This window comes from Suncus etruscus, chromosome 5, assembly GCF_024139225.1.
Source record: "Suncus etruscus isolate mSunEtr1 chromosome 5, mSunEtr1.pri.cur, whole genome shotgun sequence".
In the NCBI taxonomy this organism is placed as follows: Eukaryota; Metazoa; Chordata; class Mammalia; order Eulipotyphla; family Soricidae; genus Suncus; species Suncus etruscus.
Window position 1 is genome coordinate 115743062 of NC_064852.1, and position 23792 is coordinate 115766853.

General features: G+C 40.5%; 1 protein-coding gene across 26 annotated transcripts in view; it reads right to left on the reverse strand.

The window, feature by feature from the left end:
• ABI2 (abl interactor 2) overlaps positions 1-23792 on the reverse strand; it is an 86825-nt gene that overhangs the window by 28403 nt on the left and 34630 nt on the right. For 14 of the 26 annotated variants that reach the window (XM_049773247.1, XM_049773245.1, XM_049773241.1 and 11 more), the window contains exons 2-3: positions 17147-17314; positions 8461-8637 (exon numbers count right to left, since the gene is read on the reverse strand). In XM_049773247.1, the coding sequence (XP_049629204.1) occupies positions 8461-8637; positions 17147-17314 (345 nt within the window). Of the gene's footprint in view, positions 1-7006; positions 7025-8460; positions 8638-17146; positions 17315-23792 lie in introns of all 26 variants that reach the window. The other 12 variants (XM_049773244.1, XM_049773243.1, XM_049773228.1 and 9 more) reach the window with 1 other exon arrangement.

A 23792-nucleotide genomic window follows, 5' to 3' on the forward strand; every position in this document is an offset into this window, starting at 1 on the left:
TGGAAATGTCCTAGTCTAGTAGAAATGAGACCCATCAAGGCTCAAAATAAAAATCAGTTCAGGTAAGAGAAAGATGTGATGAAATTTAAAGCAGAACTGGGCCATGATTTCTCAGGACTCTATTTCCATCCAAAAACCAAATATAGGAAACCAACGTAATCTGGGAAGACAGGTATCATTTAAGGAGTATCTCAGCACTATTTAGAAGGTTCTGGAAATCTGAATTATCTTAAGGGGCTAAGAGAAATCACTCATAAAAATATCTCAATATGATTTCAAATTGTTAGAGATTGCCACTTGGTGTTCACCAGACCAGTGAATAAATTTAAAATTTGTCCTATATTAAGTCCCTATTATTTTGGACTGCCCAGCATTTCAAAACAAAACAATGACTTTTAAAAAGATTTCTAGGGGGGCTGAAGTGATAGCACAGCAGTATGAAGTTTGCTTTGCATGCAGCTGACCCAGGACAGACCTGGATTTGATCCCCGGCATCCCATATCGTCTCACAAGCCTGTCAGGAGTGATTTCTGGAGCAGAGCCAGGAGTAACGCCTGAATGCCACCGAGTGTGGCCCCAAAACAAAACAATAGGGCTGGCGAGATAGTACAGCAGGGAGATGCATACCTTGCACACAGCCAACGTGAGTTCATTTCCTGGCATCCTATATGGTTCCCCAAGCACCACAGAAATAACTCTCCCTGAGCACTGCTAGGTGTAGTCCCAAAACAAAATAACAACAACAAAAATGATTTCTAAATTATTCAGTATGTATTTTTAAAGTATAACTGGCCTTACACCACTGAAATCAGAAAGCACTTATAACTAATTTCAAACACAAATTAAGAAAAGTAGTTCATATATTGAAACTGTAAAAATTAAACTAATGATTAAACTACTTAAATCTTAACATATCAAGAAATAAACTCATTAAATGAAAAATCCAGTGAGCATGTTGCGTGTGATGTCCGGACAAACTGACAAGATACCTCAGAAATGTCAGTATTTTTTAAAGGGAAACATAACTCTGTTATTCTTTTGTTGTTACTTTTGAATAATACAAACTAGTACATTATCAAGCAGAATATATATTAACTTATATTTGTTCTCCCCCTCACTAATAAGCAAAGGGTATGATTATATCTTTACGTAAAATGTCAAAAGTATTTTCATTTTAAATCAATCCACATTTGAGGAAATTTTCAGCATAGTAATATGACAAGTAACAAATCACTTTTAAAACTATTAAGTCTTAATTTATAATGAAAGAATTTTTAAAATAGGTACCAAAGTCCTTTAAGCTCAACCTTAGCATAAACCCAAAGTTACTTTAAGTGGTAAGGGAGAAATAGGTCAACAAAACACTAAACTACATCAATTTCTAGAAATAGGGATAAAAAGGAGTTGGGAGAGATAAAGAGTAAAAGAGAATTTTATTCTATACATGGAATTGCGAAAACCCTTAAAACATTTCCCCCAACTTTGGTATGTAAATTGATTTTGTTTTAAATTGCAGTATCTTCTATAAGTCTTTTCATAAAAATAACATACTGAAAATATATTACTTGATGCTAAGTTAAATTTTTTCAAGTATTCAAAGTATCAGCTCCATGAAAATACTGATTTTATGCTAAGTACAATAATGAACTTAAGGAAGATAATTACTGCTCTCTGATGTGAGGAAAGAAAAACTAACTGCCAAGCAAAACAATCAGTGTTATAGTAACTTGTAATCTTGTAATCTGTATTCTCAATTTATGGTAACAGTTCAAACCTAAATAATTCAATATAAAATATTTACTGAACAGTCAGCATGATTCTATAAATTATTTTGTGGAGAGTTTACAGGGAACAGTAACGTTTTCTGATGAACTGAAAAAGACTGATTCAACTGATCGCATTCAATTCAGTATGTGATAAAGGGGAACTCAACCAATGTGGGTGTACATACTCCGTGTGTGTATATACTCCAGTGTGTAAACATTCCAATGTGTACATATATACTCCAGTGCATACTCATGTGTATGTGTACTCATTATATACTCATGTATGTGTGTACATACTCCAATGTGTATGAGTGATTCTCCCATGTGTATACATACTTTAGCATTTATGTGTTTATATTCCTGTACATGATTGTACATACTCCAGTGTGTACAATGCATACATATTCCAGTGTGTGTGTATATACATACTCCAATGTGTATGAATACAAACTCCAGTGTGTACTCTAGTATGTGTGTATAAATACTCCAGTGAGTATATACATACTATAATGTGTGTGTGTATACATACACATACCACTCATTCAGGACAAAAAAAGCAAAGCAGCAACAAGGCCAATGAATCTTAAAACTATTTAAATAAAATTTTGGGAGTTTGAATCATAATATTTCAATAATGCAACTTTTTATTCCATCAAGGGTATAATTCAGTCCTGCTGACTCTTTTATTATAGGCCCAGTCCAGTCCCACTGACTGTAATACTGGAGTTACAGTCTGGTCCTGCTGACTGTGCTACTAGAGTACAGTACAGTCCCGCTAACTGTGATACTGGAGGTACAGTCCAGTCCCACTAAATGGCCCCACTGACTGTAATAATGGACGTATAGCCCAGCTGATCTCGCAGTGATGCTGGAGTACAGTACAGCCCCACTGACTATGATACTAGACTCTACTCCTGCTGAATGTGATACTCCAGGTATAATCTGGTCTTGCTGGCTATGATACTGGAGGTACAGTCCAGCTGTTTCCACTGACTGATTTGAGGCACCGTCGGGTCCCACATCTGTGATACTGGAATTAGTTCGGTCTCACTGACAGTGATACTCAAGATACAGCCAGTCTCTCTGTGATACTGGGATATAATACAATCCCACTGACTATAATACTGTAAGCACAGTACAGTCCTGACTGGAATATTGGAGGTACCGTCTTGTTCAGCTGACTGTGGTACTGGAGGTACATTCTGGTCCCGCTGGCTGTGATACTGGAGTGCACTTCAGTCCCCTCACCTCCAGGCTCCTGGGAGGCTCTACATGAGCACCAGACAACAGGCCAATTATCACTCTTCAACATTTTCTTTTTGCCCATAACAGTACTTCTCTACCTACCCTGCTCTACTCTTTTTTTGACAAGGATAATATGTCCTTGGTCCTTGATATAAAATATAGCCATTAGAAATATCAGTGCTGGGGCCGGGTAGGTGGCGCTGGAGGTAAGGTGCCTGCCTTGCAAGCGCTAGCCAAGGAAGGACCGCGGTTCGATCCCCCGGCGTCCCATATGGTCCCCCCAAGCCAGGGGCGATTTCTGAGCACATAGCCAGGAGTAACCCCTGAGCGTCAAACGGGTGTGGCCCAAAAACCAAAAAAAAAAAAAAAAAAAAAAAAAAAAAAAAAAGAAATATCAGTGCTGGGGCCGGGTAGGTGGCGCTGGAGGTAAGGTGTCTGCCTTGCAAGCGCTAGCCAAGGAAGGACCTCGGTTCGATCCCCCGGCGTCCCATATGGTCCCCCCAAGCCAGGGGCGATTTCTGAGCACATAGTCAGGAGTAACCCCTGAGCAGCAAACGGGTGTGGCCAAAAAAAAAAAAAAAGAAAAAGAAATATCAGTGCTTTTCCTGTAAATTTTTACCAGATCGGCCAGCCAGATATCTAGTTTACCAAGAAAATCACCTCTGTTATGAAGAAATCAGCTGTTGCTATAACATGTAGCTGGGGTAGAAATAGTCTAAAATGATGCCTAGAGCACAGCTTTAATTTACAAATCACCTATCACTTACCTGCTCAAAAGGAAAAAATAACACAACAGAGAAGCCCAGTGAGAGGTATGTGAGGTGGACAAAACTATTACTCTCTGAAGGTATTTACGATATTTTAGAATAAATAATGTCTGAAAATGAAAAAAGGACTATCTAACAAACTACAGAAAAACTACCCCAAATAAATGACAGTATGAGAAGGAAAATCTACTGAAGATTTAACATTGGAGCTGAACTGGTAAGTCTTTACCAAGAGCAAAGCAGGATGGTGGTACAGCCCCTCCAACTCCTGCCCACTGTCTTTCTCTGGGCAGCCCTGAGATGCTGGGCAATCTCACTCCTCCACCCAGGTTTGTAGTGCCACCACCTAGGGGGGTAGCAAGAATGACTTCCTACCTCAAATACTTGAGTAACAAGGGTCTTAAAATTCTTTTTACTTCCAAAATAGAGAGTGGGGAAAGACAACCAAATTCAAGGTACACTCTTATATCCATATTAGGTTTTTATGGCATTCTATCCTATGGCTCTTTTTTTTTTTTTTTCTTTTCCCCCACCCCCCTACGGCTCTTTTATGTCCTGTATTTTGTGTGTTTGGGGTTGGAGGATGCTCCAAAGTAGTTCTCGGTGGGCCAAGCTGTGTGGGCCTGACCATTACATAGATGGAACTCAGACTGTGGCTCTGAAGGTGATAAGGCCACCCGACAGTACTAGGAGAGGGGCCACAGGGGTCACTGTTCAAATCTGGGACCAAGCCCACACAGAGTTTCAAATCTATTAACCTCCCTGGCCTTTCCTTCTATCTTTGTTTTTTTATGTTGGGGGGGGGGGGTCAGCAACAGCTTTCAAAATTCTAATTAAACTCTAGAACTCTGATCTCTTCAGTTGATCGAAGATAAAAGAACATTTAACATCACAGAAAATGAGGTGTGTGTGTGTGTGTCTGTGTGTCTGTGTGTGTGTGTGTGTGTGTGTGTGTGTGTCTCTATGTGCTGAAGGTGCTTTTATGAGGTCAAATTTCATGTGCCCTACCATAAAATATAATCTTTGTTGAAGTTGGCATCCCAAGTCAAGATGAAACGTAGTACAGCAGGTAGGGCCTCTACCTTGCACAAAGCCACCCCAGTGTTTGACCCCACCCTACAGGCATCCCATATACCCCCTAGCACCCATAAAATGACCCCAAGTGCTGAGCCAGGAGTAATCCCTGAGCACAGCTAGGTATGGCCTAACCACCCCCCACTCAACAAAAGAAAAAGTCCATAGGTCAAAAACAGAACTGGAACTAATAAAAGTGCTCATGGGAAGTATGGGTGACCACACATATCATAAACATCAGATTTTTAGGGGCCCTGGCAGAATTTCTAGGAGTCTAAGAGTGTGGCTGAAAAGGAGAATTTGTGGCCCGGAGAGATAGCACAGCGGTGTTTGCCTTGCAAGCAGCCGATCCAGGACCAAAGGTGGTTGGTTCGAATCCTGGTGTCCCATATGGTCCCCCATGCCTGCCAGGAGCTATTTCTGAGCAGATAGCCAGGAGTAACCCCTGAGCACCACCGGCTGTGACCCAAAAACCAAAAGAAAAAAAAAAGGAGAATTTGTGAGCGGAGCTTTTAAGTGCCAACATGAAATAGTATCTTAACTACACGGATGCTTCCTGATTAGATCTTTGTTCCTGGGATTCTCTGATTTTAGCCTTTTTCCCCACAGAACAGATCCAAGCAGATCAAGAAGGAATCAGAGCAGAGTCTAGAGAACGAGATCTTCGCTCCGGTGAACTAGTCTACACTAGAAAGGAAAAGGAAGGCTCGCTCCATTTGGGATTTAGCTGTAGTTAACCTTCCCAGTCCTCCTAGGACTTTGCAGGCCAGCACAGAAGAGGTAACGCCTGAAGATGGAGAAGAAAAAGCCCAGGGAGCCCCAGACACTGCTGCAGAGTCCATTCTACCTGCTCTTAGCAAAAGGGTGCTCTCTACCCACACCCAACCCCTGCTCACTACAACAGAATACTAGAAGAGGTACATCAATGAATAACACAAAAGTGCATTTGTTTGGGTGCCAGAAGTCATATTTTTATGACATGATCTATGGCCAATTTCTATGGCCACAGTACAGATATTCACTCAATTCTGCCATGCTGGCTTCCTTGTTATCACCTTCTAACTGAAAATGTAGCAAATAGCAGGTATAAAATAATCTATACTTGAAAAGGAAGTATAAAATTCAGCTAAAAAAAAATATGTATACGGGCCAGTGCTATAGCACAGCACGGAGGGTGTTTGCCTTGCACATGGCCAACCTGGGTTCCATCTCCAGTTTCCCCCGAGCCTCCCAGGAGTGATTTCTAAGTGCAGAGCTAGAAGTAACCTCTGAGCGCCACTGGGTATGACCTCAAAACTGAAGGGAAAAGAAGGAAGAAAAATATGCATACTTAGCTCATGAAAATCATCTTTGTTAGAATCTATCTGACAAGTTTGAATAAACTTTAGTGTTTTCATCGCTAATCCTCCAATCTATTTCTGCAACAAATAACACAAAGTACAGCCTAATTCTTAATTTGTATATTTTTATACATTGTCACAAGTCTTTGATGCTTTGTTTATAAAGGTAGCTTAAAAATTCGAGTAAATACTGACATACATAAATAATATAGCAAGAGGAAATTAGGCTAGATTTTATTTTTTTGTGAAATGTATTAAATAGATGATACTGCAACTTAAAAAAAAACGATTAACACTCAAAATTTTCCACTTCTCAATTTCTTCACATTGATTAAGAAGAGATAATGACAAACTGGCCACGAGGTGTATAATAAAGCACACCATTTATAGAATAAAAAGGTAATTACACAGGGGGAGGGTTAAATGAAGCACATTACTTGGCTCTCCCTAACAAAATTCCTACATTTATAAAAAATTTAGTTATTTTTAATTTATTATGACACTTCATGACAGAGACATTTACATTCCAGTTTAATGCACTATATTAAATCACGAAAGTCATTTACTTCAAAAACAATACGTATCCACTGTACTTATATCAGGCACTACTCTGGGTGCACAAGATACAGCAGTGGATAAGTGGGGGAAAATGTGCCTTCATAGAACAAAAAGATAATGAAAGTTGCGTGACAAAAAATAAAAATTTTAAAGAGGATTTAATTTACAAGGCCAAGTGCCACATAATTCTTCACTCCCCATATGTAATGCTCTAGATAAAAATCAAGAATGAAAATCCAGCCCTGGAGTCTCTTACCTTAAATCTAAGCAACCACTTAATGCATAAATGGAGCAAATCAAAGAAGTAAGGAAAAAAAGCATTGAAAGGTTAGTTGGAACTTCAGGATGTGAAGAGAAAGGAAAAAAACCAGAAAAATCAAGTTAAGCATTAGCATTAAAATAATGTTTCAATAGATCATAGAAAGAGTGGTTAAAGCAGAATGTGTCATGAACTGAAGTTTTATTTGGATGAAATTATATGACACTTGGTTTTATTAAAAAAAAACAACTTTATTAGCAAGTTCCTCAGTATTACCTACACATTCTAAGTCCAAACAATGAAAGGGACAACAGGGTTTTCAACTAACATCTTACTTGAGGATTAAATAAGACTTGGGATATACCAACACAAATATAATTTTCTGTATTCTATATCATTTCTAAAGATGCAATATATTAAATTTTTCTATGAGAAGTTAGCCTTGAATAAATCAAAAAATTATCCATCACTAAACATTCAATTTTAACAGTCTACTAGAATAATAATGGTAATATGTATTTATAAGAAATTAAGTGTCAAAAAAACAAAAGAAATTAAGTATCAAATTCTAAAAATAGCACTTATACATAAAAATTTTTTAAATCTTATATAAAAATTTATTCTTAAATATTTTATGTAAAACTTTTAAAATCTTATTTAAGTATATACATTTTAAAAATATAAACTTTTATTTAAAATGGGTCTCTAGCCATTCTACTGTGGGACATTTATTTTAACTGCCTACATTAGGCACAAACAGTTAAAAATCTCACTTTCAGGCATATCAGATTAGTCACTGTCTTTCAAATCACTGCTAAGACATAGATTTAAACAGCTTCATACTTAGGTAAAGCTCTGAATAGTGCTTGTCAAGTATAAATATCAAGTAAATGAGATGAATATGCTCCTCAGTTTTGATTATATCTGTAACAGCCATCCAAATAAATAAAAACATTTAAGAAGTAGTTAAAAAATCGCTTGTATACTCAATATAGAGAAAATACTAATTCATATATTGAACATATCTACGCTAATTCTACCAGCATACTGAAACAGAATTTCAGAAAAATTCAAAAGTGCATGTTTGCTTATAGATATTACTTCTGAAGCCCAGAAGTCTGCTAAAGAAATTTTGAGATAAGGTAATACTACTTTTTAAAGTCGCTGTATTAAACATTAAAAGGTTGAAAGAGTTCATTACAGTTAGTTATCAAATCTACATGAGGCACTACCTTAACTGTTTAAGCAAATGGGATTCATTCCCAGATGACTCCATTTATGACCAGAGCACTAGGAAGAAAATGGATGAATAAAAATAAAATAGTTCAAGTAGTCAGAGGTCTGCAGAAACAACTGGGCCGAGACTCTAGGAAAGAAAACGGGACTTTGGTTTCTTGAATGGTTCATTGATGGGCTACTCCCTTAAAAAGTTCAACGAAGATTATACTTACCTTTACTCCATGCCCAATATCATCTAAAATCGTATAGTCAATAGGCTTTCTAATATAACGAACAGGTCTTTCAAGGTTAGCCGGAGCAATGATCTTGTGTGTCCTCGAAGTGTTTTTGTTGGTAGTTAAAATACCAATTTCTCTTCTTGCAACTTTCTCTTTGTGAATATCAACAGTCTATAAGATAAAACATATCACAGAAATATAGCTATTATATACAGAAAAACTACAATATAAATGATTCGAGATTTAACATACATGTATTATCACAGCTGCTACATTTTGAACTAATGCTTTATCTTTGATCACATTTCCCATCCCCTAAATTTTCCATTTTATTTTGATTTTTTTGTTGTTGTTGTTTGTTTTGGGGTCATACCCAGCTATGTTCAGGAGTTACCTCCTGACTCTTCATTCGGGGGTCATTCTTGGTGGTACTCGGAGGATCATATGAGATGCCTGAGATCGAGCCTGGATCAGCCGCGTGCAAGACAAACACCCTACCCACTGTGCTAACGCTCCGGCTCCTTTATTTTGATTTTTATTAGCCTTACCAGCAATAATCAGGGGTCACTCCTGGCTCTACACTTATACTCCAAACGATGCTTGGGAAACCATGTAAGATGCCAGGGATCGAACCCGGATCAACCACATGCAATAAATCACCTTGCCTGCTGCCTACTCTCTTTATTTTTTTTTTAACCATTATCTAACCTGGAGTCTTTTTTTTTTTTTTTGGCTTTTGGGCCACACCTGGTGGTGCTCAGGGGTTACTCTTGGCTGTCTGCTCAGAAATAGCTCCTGGCAGGCACGGGGGACCATATGGGACACCGGATTCGAACCAACCACCTTTGGTCCTGGATCTGCTGCTTGCAAGGCAAACACTGCTGTGCCATCTCTCCAGGCCCTAACCTGGAGTCTTTATTTTTTTTAATATAATTTTTATTTTGATCATAGTGGCTTACATATTGTTGACAATAATATTTTAGGTACATATTTACATAAAATCAGGGGGGATTCCCATCACCAATTTGTCCTTCCTACACCTCCATTTTTGTCCTACCTCCCATATCCTCTTCCCTCATCCCCAGAATGCTAGAATATGTGGTCCCCTCTGTACCTAGCCTACTACTTAGTAGTCTTGCCCCTGTTTGGTCTTGGTGCCTCCCTTATTTCCCCCTCTAACTGGGAGGCAGAACTAGTTAGTTCAAGTTACGTGGTTTTGTTTGAAGAAGAGAAAAGTAATAAACTGAGGTAAAAGTCTAATACGCCGAAAATGGGCAAAATCCTTCTAGAGGCTTTCATCATCAGTTTGAGAGACAAAGGAGAAAAAGAGGGTGAAACACTCCACCAGTACAAAAAGAAGTGTCAAATATCCAATGAGGACTCCAACAATAACGATAAGCACCACAAAAAAAAAAAAAAAAAGCCATGAGATAAGAAACATGGCAGAGCACATAAAGAAAGAAAAGAGAAAAAAAATAAGTATAAATGGGGACAACAACTTCAATAACCACACCAAAACAAAGAAATCGACCAGAAATAAATAGGTAAATAAAAATAATAATAATAATAATAATAATAAATGAAGATTAAAAAAATAATATATAAAAAATCAACAATGTTTTGTGCTTTTTGCTTTTTTTTTCCCTCCTGCCCTGGCACAGTAAATATTGGGGTCATTCGAAAAGGAATTCACTTGGCCTAAGAGATATGGGGTTTCTCCGCCCTTGGAGTATATTGTCATGGGATCAACTATAGACTCTGTTCAGGATCATTTACTCTCCCGGTGGTGCTTTTATGGTGTTTGGAAGACTTCTGCTCCGTCCTAGGTGATACAATCAGACCTCTGTATCTATCGATCTCAGTATCTGCACAGGTCCAGGGGTGGGACTTATGATGAAGTCAGTCTTTGTGGTTCTAGAAGTTCTGTTCCCTCAGTGTCATTTTTTTTTTTTTTTTTTTTTTTGGTTTTTGGGCCACACCTGGCGGTGCTCAGGGGTTACTCCTGGCTGTCTGCTCAGAAATAGCTCCTGGCAGGCACCGGGGACCATATGGGACACCGGGATTTGAACCAACCACCTTTGGTCCTGGATCGGCTGCTTGCAAGGCAAATGCCGCTGTGCTATCTCTCTCCGGGCCCTCCCTCAGTGTCATTTTAATCCATCTTCTGTGGTTGGTGGTCTTGGTCTTTGCACTGAACCTAGGATGGCACCTAGGATGGTGTCTTTCTTTGTGTTTCCAGAAGCCCCATTCCATTACAATTGTCTCTGCCAGACCTTTGGAACTGGGGGTCGTGGTTATTGTGCAGGTCGTAGTTCAAACCCTAGACTAGGGTTTTTTTATTGGTCCCAAGATATATAGAGTCTGGTCATGGTTCTAGCAGCCAGTCATCTGTAAATTGCGATCTTGGCTTTTGGACCTACCAAAGAGTGACAAGTCTTCTGATTTTGTCTTATCGTTAGCTGGTAAGGTAGGTAACCTGCTCTTAGGTCAAGTTGTTCCCATTTTCCTCGTTGTCAGTATGTCATATTAGACCTGGCTCTTGTTGGTGACCCAGCAGTATTAAGGCTGTCCCAGATGGGATTTGTTTCCTGCAGCTGTTGTGAAAAACTGTGTCGTTTCTATGTCTGGGATCCAGGGTTCGAGGCTGGACGGATGGTATCTAATCACCTGAGGTCTAAGTTTTACTCTCTTTATTTTTTAGCTAGCATAGGGCTGGACACGATGTTGAGTGACAAAATTTTTCTTTTTTGCCTATTTGTTACAGCTCCAAAGTTAAGGCTGATGCTGACATTTGGGGGGTAGGGGTTTGGGGCCACACCTAGTGGCACTTGGGTCTGACTCTGCACTCAGAAATTGCTCCTGGTAGACTCAGGGTACCATATGGGATGCTGAGGACCCGGATCGGCCACGTGCAAGCAAATGCCCTCCCTGCTGTGCTATCTCTCTGGCCCCTGACATTTTTTAGTGGTTGAAATGTTTCAAAAAAAAAAAAAGGTACAGTACCATGTGAAAATTGTATGAAATTCAAATATTATTTATTGGAATATAATTATTCTATATGTCCACAAATAGAGAAGCCGTAACAGGACTTTACAGCCTGCAAGTTTTAAACAGTGATGAGCTGTCCCTATATTTTAAAAGACAATTGCCAAGGAGCTAAGACCCTGGGTGAGCACAGCAGGTGGGTGGAGGGCCTGGGTGGAGGGCCTGTCTCGCACACAGCTGACTTGTGTTGTCCCACTACCTCTTACAGCAGTCAGAGCATGCCAAGAGTTATCCCTGAGCACAGACCGGGGAGAAACCCTGAGCACCGCCGCCTATGCCTTCTACCTCCATCCCAGCCCACCCCCAATAGACACTCACATTACCCAGCCCTGCACTCAGGGAACTATGTGAGGGATCCCTCCAGGGATGAACCAGTCCAGCCACAGGGAAGGCAAGTGCTTTAGCCACCACACTGTCTCTCAGCCCACTTAAATGAGTTCAAAGGAAAAGAGAGGCTAACCATCAGTGAATGTTAAAAATATCGGTTTGAGAGGGGATCAGTTAAACTGGAGTGAGCACAGCAAGCGTGTTTACCTTACATGTGGCTGACCTGGGTTGGATCCCCAGCATCCCATATAGTCCCCAGAGCACCACTAGAAGTGATTCCTGAGCACAGAGCCGGGAGTAAACCCATAGCACCGCCGGGTATAACCCCAAAACAAACAAACAAAAAATATATAGCAGTTTTTATAAGTTTGTTTATATTTCATCATAACACAAAGCTTTACTTATTAAGTGTTCACATAGGATAATGTTTGGTATAAGATAAAGGGTGATGATGGTTTTATTACTCATTCTCCAATGTTTTAATACTTAAAGTGAAATAGAACAGAAAAAAAATTTCATCACACATAATATTATTTCTAGAAATATTTGTTATATATAAAAATATACAAGTCCTTTTATTGGATACACAAAAGGTATTTTATTACTTTGAGTTGTAATCAGTACAGTTCAAAAAGTATTTGCTGAAACTGTTCACATTTGTCAGCACTATAAAAGGGCAGAAAGAGTGGAGCAAAGGGAGACAGACGTCTGGCTCTGCAGGCTGTCAGCCTCAGGCACCTCAACTGTCACCGTGAGGGATCCCTGAACACCAGCCCAAATCACAAACGAAAGTAACACTCCTATGAAATCCTCCCAAGTCCTACTTCAGCAAGAATCAGGTGACCCATAAAAGAAAATAAACCTGATAACCATCAGGACATCATGAAATGTAACACCAGGAAATCTCAAAGTCTCCAATTTCCCAAGAACTCTCAGAAAAACAAACCCTAGGGCTGAAGAAAGGAGCACCAGGTAGGGTGCTTGCTTTACACACAGCTGACCTGGGTCAACCCTGTCTGGCCCACAGGGTCCTTCAAGAATTGTCAGGAATTGACTTACTCCAAAGAGTGCTCTCTTAACTCCCAGATGACTTAGAAACATCAACAACCTGCTTGCAGGGCAGGGCTCTCCCCATCTAATGGTGAGGTGAAACTAGAGGATGCTCCACATCATCCTGACTTTGATGAAGGAGATGCACAGAAACCAGAATCTTTAACTACAGGAACTTGACACCAACAACAGCTAATGTGCGAAAAAGTTTCACCAGGACCAAAGAGAATGACTCGGGTTGGACAACCTAGTATGCCTGGAGCCCAGAGTCGGTCTTATGCCAGAAAACTTCAGGGGAAAGGTCTCCTTGTACTTAGGCCAAGGCTCCCCGCCCCCATATTTTGCTGGGCCTATGCAAACAATTGCCACTCTCACACCATTATTATTGTATTTTTTAATTTAAATTTAAATTGTATTTTTTAATTTAAATTTAATTTAAAATTTTTTAATTTAAAGAAAAGACATCATATAGTTGACACAATTGATCATAATACATTTGTTTCAGGAAAAACAAAGGTAAAGCTATTACAAAATAAAAAGAAAAACTAAAGAGATGAAAGAGAAAGGAAATAAGAATAAATTCAGTTGCAAGTCTATTTTTGAAAATTATTGAATCACCGATGAACTCATTAAAGCCCTACCTAAAGGTTTAGTAAGCTTTTTTTTTTAAGTATAAGAGTTAAAGAAATACAGTAAAAAATGGTGTTAAGAGTGGCAATTGTTGTTGTTTGCACAGGCCCAGCAAAATATGGGGGATATGGAAAGGAAAAGCCTTGGCCTAAATATGGGAACTTATCCCTAAAGTTTTCTGGCATAAAACCAGCTCTGGGCTCCAGGCATACTAGGTTGTCCAACCTGAGTCATTCTCTGGGGTCCCAATAAAAAAAATTTTTTTGCACAGTCACTGTTGTTGGTGTCAGGTTTCTGTAGTTAAAGATCCTGGATTCTGTGCATATCCTACATCAAAGTCAGGATGATGTGGAGCTTCCTCTAGTTTCACCTCACAATTAGAGGGCAATGCGGAGAGCCCTGCCGTGAAAGCAGGTTGTTGTTGCTGTTAAGTCTTCTGGGTGTTAAGTGAACCCTCTTTGGAGTAAGTTGATGCCAGGGGAGCAGTAGAGTCTTCCCTGGTAGAGGACTGCTTCCGGGTTATGTTATAAACAGCCGTGGTTGTTTCATAGATGGTATCCCTGGTTCAGGGTGAATGGACAATGCCTGTTCTTCTGAGGCCTGAGCCAGGACATTATGATGATGTTCAGGCATTTATTTTAAAGACGAATTTATTGTCCTTGGACTTTTTCTGTGTGAGGTAAATTATGAAATCTACCTTCCTTTTCAACTGCTGGAGAAGTTACAATGAAAGTTTGAATATTTATGACATTTAAAGTACCTAGTTTTTTACATCTGAGAATAAAATGATTCGCGCTTTGAATAATGTTTAATGAGTCATCCTGAATCATTCAAAGTATCAACTAGGATGATTTCCTATTTAAAGCAGGTTGTTGTATCAAGTATCCTTTAAAATAAAAAATGACACTCTTCTTTATAACAGTTGTTATGTTAATAGAACAGTTACCTTGAGACACTTTTTACTCAGCTAAGCTTTTAGAACTCCAACTAACATCTCAAAAATTAAACTACAGCAAATTTTAAAAATCATAATTCTTAGGACAAAATGAAACTTTAATTTTAAAATTCATAGTAGAAGTAATAATATCTAGACAATGAAAAAGAACTTTCCAAATGTTTCAGTTAATAAAGAATTATATTTAACACGAAGCACAGATTGTTTTGACTGTTTGAAAAATGGATGTTTGTTTTTATTTTATTTTATTTTGTATTTTGGTTTTGGGGCTACCCCTGCAGTGCACCAGGCTTACTCATGGCTCTGCACTCAAGGCTCATTCCTGGCAGGGTAAGCAGAGAACCAGATGTGGTGCTGGGGGTGGTACCCACATTGGTAGTGTACAAGGCAAGTGCTCTACCTACTGTATACTGTATCTCCAGCCCTAGATATTTTGTTTTGTTTTTGTGCCACACTGGTGGAACACAAGAGTTACTCCTGGCTCTGCACTCAGAAACCACTTGAAGTGGGATGCCAGGGATGGACCCCAGGTTGGCCACATGCAAGCGAACACCCTATTGTCTGTACTATTTCTCTGGCCCCAACATTAACATTTTATAAAGATTTATAACTGGAGCTGGAGTAATAGCATCGGCCTTGCATCACACTGCCTGAGCTCAACCCAAGCCCACCAATTAGTGACCAGTTAGTGACACCTGAGCAAAGAGCCCAAAGTAAACACTGACCACCACCAAGCATGGCTCAAACTCCTTATCTTTTAATTATTTTAAATCACTCCCGGCAGGCTGGTGGCCCACATGGGATGCCAGGAATTGAACCGTGGTCCCTCCTGGGTCGGCCACATGCAAGGCAGCTGTCCTACCACTGTGCTATCTCCCTGGTCCCAGGTGTGTTTTTGTATTCTTGTGTTTTTGCTTTTGGTTTTATTATTTTTGTTTTATTTTATTTTGTTTTGGATGGCCACACTCGGTGACGCTCAGGGGTTACTCCTGGCTATGCTCTTAGAAATCGCTCCTAGCTTGGGGGACCATATGGGATGCTGAGGAATCAAACTGCAGTCTGTCCTGGGTCATCCACGTACAAAGCAAATGCCCTACAGCTGTGCCATCACTCTGGCCTCTGGTCCCAGATTTTTTAAATACATTTTATAATTCAAAATGTGTCATTATTATAATATTTTAAATGACTCTCCTCTACAGGGTAGGTAATGAAAACTATAACATAAACATGAAACATTATATAGCCTTTGAAAATATTTATGAAAGGTTCACACAGTATAGATGTTTAAAAATAGTAAATTAAAATATCAGTATTTGAAATTCTATATTTGAAATAATCACAGATATACTTAAAAATTTATTTTAGAATTCAAGGGACAGAAAAGCAGGAAAAGCACATGCCCTGGGTGCGGCCTCACCAGTTTGGCCCCAGAACCCCAGGTCATCCCCCCAAGCACCAGGTCAGAACAAACAAATCAGGTCTGACCCAAATCCACCCAAATCTATATTTTAAAAGTCTCAGGAGAAAACATATTAAATATGAATATAGGGGCCAGAGCAATAGCACAGTGGTAGGACGTTTGACTTGCACATGGCAGACCCAGATGGACCCAGGCTCGATTCTGGGCAACCCACATGGTCCCCAAAGCCTGCCAGGAGCAAGTTCTGAGCAAAGAGACAAGAGTAACCCTGAGTGCCGCTGGGTGAGCCCAAAAACATACATAATACATACGTACTTACATACATGCATACATACATACTACATGTTTAAAAAATATGAATATAGGGCCCAGAGAGATAGCACAGCGGTGTTTGCCTTGCAAGCAGCCGATCCAGGACCAAAGGTGGTTGGTTCAAATCCCGGTGTCCCACATGGTCCCCCGTGCCTGCCAGGAGCTGTTTCTGAGCAGACAGTCAGGAGTAACCCCTGAGCACCGCCAGGTGTGGCCCAAAACCAAAAAAAAAAAATATATATATATAATATATATATTATATATATATATGAATATAGTGAAAAGCTTGAGGCTTCATTTTGAGTTTTTCTTTTCTTCAATATATTCATAAGAACAGTTTCTAGAATATAAAAACTACAATTCTTTTTAAATTCTACATAAAAAATAATTTCCTAAGATCCTTGGATTAATCTCTCCATTACTGAGGTATAATACTAACCTGGTTAAAAAAAAAAAAAAAAAAAAAACTAGGGGCCGGGCGGTGGCGCTAAAGGTAAGGTGCCTGCCTTGCCTGCGCTAGCTTTGGACGGACCGCGGTTCGATCCCCCGGTGTCCCATATGGTCCCCCAAGCCAGGAGCAACTTCTGAGCGCATAGCCAGGAGTAACCCCTGAGCGTTACTGGGTGTGGCCCAAAAGCCAAAAAAAAAAAAAAAAACTAACAGGATAAAGAAAAAATAATCTAGTTCTCACACTGATAATTTTAAGATAAAATGAAGCACAAACTTTAGTGTAAGAAGCCGAACTTTTACCTCAAGGCTGATATATTTTAATATGGCAGTAGAGCTTTAATGAAACTCACTGAACTGTGTCAAAAATCACAGAACTCCACAAAAGAAAAGCAAACCAAAGTCACCTCGAGGCTCATTTATCCCAATTCATGCATGCAGTTAACCCATCTGACTTGGTTTTTTAGCAGACCGAGAAAGAGGCGCGTGGTCACCTGCGAGATGTGATTGATGGACGACTCCATCCTCCGGAGCTGCGAGGCCTGGATGTCCAGCATCTGCAGGACATTGTTGGCCAAGGTATTGATCAAATAGGCGACACTTGCTAAGGACTGGGTGGTGTAGGCTTTGGTTTCTTCCAGGGCTCGCTGCTTATCTGTGGACTGAGAAAATTTTCAAAACATCATCAATTACAGGACAACATCTTCCAGGCATGGAATAAACAGAAATAATAAATTCATTCAGCTGTAGGACGTACATATTCAAAAACCCATTCTAAACCCATTAACACATAAGCTTCACAAGTCAACTGCTGATAGTGCTGGCCAGTAGCTTCTTTGAGGGGGAATTGGGTTTCTGGGCCCAAGGGTTAGTTACCCCTGGCTCTCTGTCAAGGGTCACTCAAGGGACCATTATAAGGGGTCTGAGATCAACTCAGGGTCAGCTACATGCAAGGCAAATGCCTTAAATTTGATAAAAATCTCTCTGGCCCTGAGCTTCTTTTCAGGAACGAGGCTGAGGGAAGTGGGAAAGGGAAGAGGAGAGGCTGGGATAAAAGGTGTAGGGAACTTGGGGGAAGGAGTAGAAAACAGAGGAGAGGAAAAATAGAGGAGCAAGAGAGAAGTAGGAGGGAGAGTGAGGAAGTAAGAAAGATAAAGGCCTGATACTAGGACAGGATCCATATTCTATTTTACATACCATATATACTCAAGTATAAGCTGACCCGACTATAAGTCGACCCCCTAATTTTACCCTTAAAACTAGGAAAACTTAGTGACTCGAGTATCAGCCGAGGTGGAAAATGCAGCAGCCACTGGTAAATTTCAAAAGTAAAAATATATACCCAAGGATCAGAACGGTAGCTAAAGCATCTGCCTTGCCCGTGCTAGCCTAGGACAGACCAAGGTTCGATCCTCCGGTGTTCCATATGGTCCCCCAAGTCAGAAGCGATTTCTGAGCGCATAGCTAGGAGTAAACCCTGAGCATCACCAAATGTGGCCCAAAAACCACCACCCCCAAATTGCACCCAAAACAAGTACAATAACTGAGGAATCAGTAGTATAAATGTTTTTTCAATATTTATTGCTAAAGAAAAACTGTCAATTAGCAACAATAACTTTAAATAAAGTGCAGAAAACGATAGCTTAACAGGTAATCAGTAGCATAGTTCAGTTCAGCCATGATTTGTGGACTAAGCTGAAGCACTGCCCCCTCCAGCAGAGGGCAGAAGATGACTGGAGACTACGTGCATTTGATTCAGTGAGAGTGCACCAAGTCAAATAACCTGTACGACCCAAGTATAGGCCAAGTCCGGGTTTTTGGCACAAATTTTGTGCTGGAAAAACTCTGCTTATACTCAAGTATATAAGATATTTTGAGCCACTGAGGCCAGAATGTGGGTTCAATAACCAATCAATGTGCCTCTCAACTCCCGCTAAGCTCTACAACTAAAAAGTGTTTCAGCCACCCCACAAGGACAGGAAGGGGTCAACAGCAGCTCTCAACTCCCGCTAAGCTCTACAACCAAAAAGTGTTTCCAGCCACCCCACAAGGACAGGAAGGGGTCAACAGCAGCCTTAGGTCTGCTGCAATTAGGTCTGTTCTGTTTGTTTACCCATAAGAAAACAGATTTATGGGAAAGGGGGTGAGCACTGAGAAGTATTTTTCTGCAAAGGGGCGGTCGGTCAAGCTGTTCCAAGAACCTCTGAACTCAAGTCCATGACGAACACAAATAAGTGTGCACACGAGCTACATGCTAAGGGGATGATGCCCTGTCTGGCACCTACATCTAGTGCGTAGGTACCAAAGTACCAGTCAAGAGTGTGGACCGGGCAAAATGTCACAACCAACTGCAGACAAGCCCCATCAAGAGAGGAGGTCCCTGGAGGACTCCCAATCAGTGCACAAACACTGCACCAATTCACAGCATCATTGATCACAACAACAACCAAGGAAATGGGAATAAGAACGATTTAGTAATAAAAGCAATGGTGGTGTCCAAGACACTCAACAGAGCGGTGGTAGTTACACACTTTATGCTGCTCACTGACAAGCATAGTCTTCCTGCCCACTTCTCCAGGATCTCTGCAATGCAACAAAAAACGGAAAAACCTCAGGCTCAGAAATTTCTTACAGTTGTTCTTACAATCTATTACAAGATACAGGGTTCTCAATTTCTTTTTCTTAAAACAAGGTAGAATGGTTTCTTGGAAAGTAGAGGAGAAAAAAAAAAACTCCCCATGTGTAACTGTTTCTCTTCAGTTATAAAGCAGAAGCATAAACCTTAGTATCTACAAACATTTGTATCTAATTTATAAATTCCAACAACATAAAATCACTTTCTAACACAATTGTCATCATCTACTATCTGTCATTATCTGTTAGTGGATGTAACTATTCAAGGTCCACCATATGCCCCAGTTTCTCCTACACCACAAAGTCAGGAACAGTAAGGGAAGAAAGAAGTACACTCAGGCTTGAGACTTCTACCCTCTAGCAGGGGTCTCAAACTCAATTTACCTGGGGGCCACAGGAGGCAAAGTCGGGGTGATCCTTGAGTGCAAAGTCAAAAACAAAGTCAAAAAGTTCAAAGCCGGGCCCGGAGAGATAGCACAGCGGCGTTTGCCTTGCAAGCAGCCGATCCAGGACCAAAGGTGGTTGGTTCAAATCCCGGTGTCCCATATGGTCCCCCGTGCCTGCCAGGAGCTATTTCTGAGCAGACAGCCAGGAGAAACCTCTGAGCACCGCCGGGTGTGGCCCCAAAACCAAAAAAAAAAAAAAAAAAAAGTTCAAAGCCTTGAACACGGGTGTGTGTGTGTGTGTGTGCGTGTGTGTGTGTGTGTGTGTGTGTGTGACCCAAACAACTAAAACAAAACAAAACAAAAAAAAGATTCCTCTAGGGCAAGGCAACAAAATGTTGTACTGAGGGCCGCGAGTTTGAGACCCCTGCAAAGGTTTTCTTAACTAGGGAATGAGTGAGATCAGTAGTGATCTCAAAAAGCTGTGAAAGTTAAGTGATATTTTAATAAAGTTAAGATATCCAAATACTTAGCAACCACTATAAAAGATGAATGCTTAATAGTAGTAGTAATTGAAACTAAGTTTTAAAAATAGTAACATTAGTAACCAGGGTAATAGCTCAAGGGCTATGCTCTTCAAGGCGCTGAACTCAGACCCTTGACTACATGTGTCCTTTGAGCCCTGGTGAGGACACCCCAGTGGTGCCCAGCCTGAACTGTCTGTCTGGCCTCCATAGTTCCATCACCACAAAAGGCTCCCAGGTTCAATGAGGATTGCTTGGGAGGCTTCCAAAATAAATAAATAAGACTGACATGTTAAAATTAAATATGTTGGGGCCCGGAGAGATAGCACAGCGGCGTTTGCCTTGCAAGCAGCCGATCCAGGACCAAAGGTGGTTGGTTCGAATCCCGGTGTTCCATATGGTCCCCCGTGCCTGCCAGGAGCTACTTCGGAGCAGACAGCCAGGAGTAACCCCTGAGCACCTCCAGGTGTGACCAAAAAAAAAAAAATTTAAATATGTTAAATAACACTGGAGAAAGTAAGACAAGTGATTTTCCACATGTACTTGAGAAACTAATCCTGAGAGCATTTTGGCAATCAATAGCTTCCAAATGATTTTACACTGATCATATTCTCTGATGCATTTCTGGGAAACTATGACAAAAATTAAAGAGAAATATGCACAAAACCTTTGTTTACAAATACTCTATACAGCTAAGTAAGTTATAGTTACATGTAAGTTATATTATTAAAAAAAAAAAAAAAAACGCTGTAGGGTATGATCATAAAGTTAACTCTCACCTCCAAACCAAGCTGTGGTGTGTCTCCTATCTGCTCCTGGGTTATTATCACTGGATTTTATTACTTTTCTGACAACTTTCAGATATTGAAACAGTTTAGCTTAATTTCCAAATATCAGAAATGTCTGCTGACCCTAAATGAAAACATCAGTTTTCATTATGATTTCCTAACTCAGATCCAAAATGAAAATTTCACTAACCTAAAGTAGACAGCAGTCTGTTATTTCATATTTTTCTATCTTCCACTTTTACTCATTTCACTAATCTACTTCTAACCTGTTCCTTAAGAAAAACACAATAAGGTAACCACACCCACAAATAGTCACCATGTTCTGCATCAGGCCAGCTCTACAGATTCACGCTTTTCTCGAACAAGAATTAAAAAACGTAAACCAAGTCGTGAAAGATTATGAGTACACCAGCCCATGCACGAGAAAGTTGGTTATCTAGGGTGGAGAGGGTGGACCAAGCCCCTACCCTGCCGAAGCCAAAGCCAGCCTTCTGCTTCCTTTACTCAGAATCACTGTTTACCTGATGGCCCTGCCTCATCATCCCTCTACAGCTCCCTTACACCAGAGACTGGCACTCACCAAAGCAGTAATAACCAGTTTTGGCAAGAATCTGGGGGAAAGAGGTCAGCATTTATTTACTGGTGAGAATGTTGACTGGTCTAGCCCTTTTGAAAGGCAATACGGATGGGTATTCACTGAGCTTTCACATGACCCAGGAATTCCATCCTGGGAATATATACCCCAAAGGCCCAAAAATACAGTGCAGAAAATAGATCCAGACTCCTATGTTCACGCATGCAGCTCCCGGCCAAAATGAATGCGGCTCTTTGCCTCTTATCATTATTTTGTATACTGTGGCTCTTGGCCAAGTTTTGATTTTGTTCTGCTGCTTCTGAGGAGGGACCTCTGAGGAGAGATCTCAGAGCACGAAGTCCCGCCCTCAGGCTGCGGCATCCCATCTCCCATCCCTCGGAAACAACTGCGCGGCCCAGCGAGCCGGGGACCCCTGTGTCATATGTTGTGTCACATCTTGCCATTAGTTCTTAGTGTGGAGGACGCAGCACATCTTCACCATCACTGCAGGATTTTTACCCTCACTCAAAATGGCAAAATGCAATATGTGTTTAATATATTATTGTTAAAATTAAATGCTTTTGTATGAGTATTTGTTTTGGCAGGTCACTGCGTGGTGTGGTTCTCTGACTCTCACAGTTTAAAATGTTGGCTCTTAGTGTCGAACTTGTTCACCGCCCCTGCTATATACAATATCCAAAATATGGAAACAATCCAAGTGCCCACAAACAGAAGCTATGTTGCACATATACAATGGAATACTACTTAGTCATAGGAAAAGATGAAGTATCAGGCAGCCTACTGCAATGTGGTGGGTCCAAAGAGTATCATCAGAGTGAAATCAGCCAGAGGGAGAAAAACACTCAGGAAGGTCTCTCATGTGGGACGTAAAAATACTTAAAAGGGGAACAGCAAATGTCCAATCCCAGTAGAAACCGAGAGCAGGTGAGCTGGTCTTTGGCAGGAAGCTTGTCACTGGGCAGGAAGGGAAGGTTAATTAGAGAAGGAGATGGTACCCTTGTCCCATCCCACCCTAACCCCACAGTAGAAAGACTGTCTTAACCTGCCACTGTTTTAAAATGGGTTTCTGGGCCGAAGAATTACCACAGTGGTAAGGCATTTGCCTTGCACGCAGCTGACACAGGAAGGACCTGGGTTCGATTCCTGGCATCCCATATGGACCCCCAGCCTACCAGGAGCGATTTCTGAGTGTAGAGCCAGGAGTAACCCCCGACCACAGGCAGGTGTGACCCCCCTCAAAAAAAAGTGATTGCCATTAAAATAGCAAACTAAAAATAGAGCTCACTTTGGCATCAAAGAAATCATATATATGAACACTAGGCCATCCTCAGTAGTAATCACTTTTAAAAGCAGTAACAAAGGATGCTCACTGAAATCCATTTTGTTTTCTTTCTATTTTTAATCATGAGCAGCCCATAAGAGTCAAAGGAACTCCAATTTTCATTCCTTCGTTAAGTGTTAACTTTGCTCCTGCTCCCTGTTCTCGTGCATTGACTATTTCTCCAGCCCCAACCATTCTCCTCTTAGAGGCCATGGATAGAGCTCAAGTATGTGCAGCCCTGGATTCAAAAGGCTGGATGGGGTGCGTATATGACCTGTACAACGCCTCAGGTTTGATCCTCAGTTTGATCCATGTGGCCTCCCTAATACCATTGGGTTTTGTCCTGGTGTCCCCAGCAACTATGAGAAGATCCACCCACCAAACCACAATAAATAAATAAACAAACAAACAAACAAACAAGCTAATTTTTCAGAGCTAAAGGATGTTTTCCACAATATAAACTTTCCTCAAAAAACTAAAGATTAAGCTTCTTTTTGACCCAGCAATACGGCTCCTGGGAATACACCCTATGGGGCCCAAAAACACAAAGTGGCAAAGCCATCAGCACTTCCGTGTTCATTTCAGTACTATTCAGAATAGCCAAAACCTAGAAACCCAAGTGCCTGACACCAGATGAGTGACAAGAGAAACTGTGGTACATCTATACAATGGAATACTATGCAGCTGTTAGGAAAAATGAAGTCATGATTGCTTATATATGGATAAAAATATATAGAGTACCATGCTAAGTGAAATGAGTCAGAGTGAGAGGAACAGATATAGAATGATTGCACTCATCTGAGAGATATTTTTAAAAAACACCATAGTAGGAAAATAAGACCCAAAGAAAATAGAAATAATGGGTGGGAATGCAGTTAAAACAGAGACGGGGTCA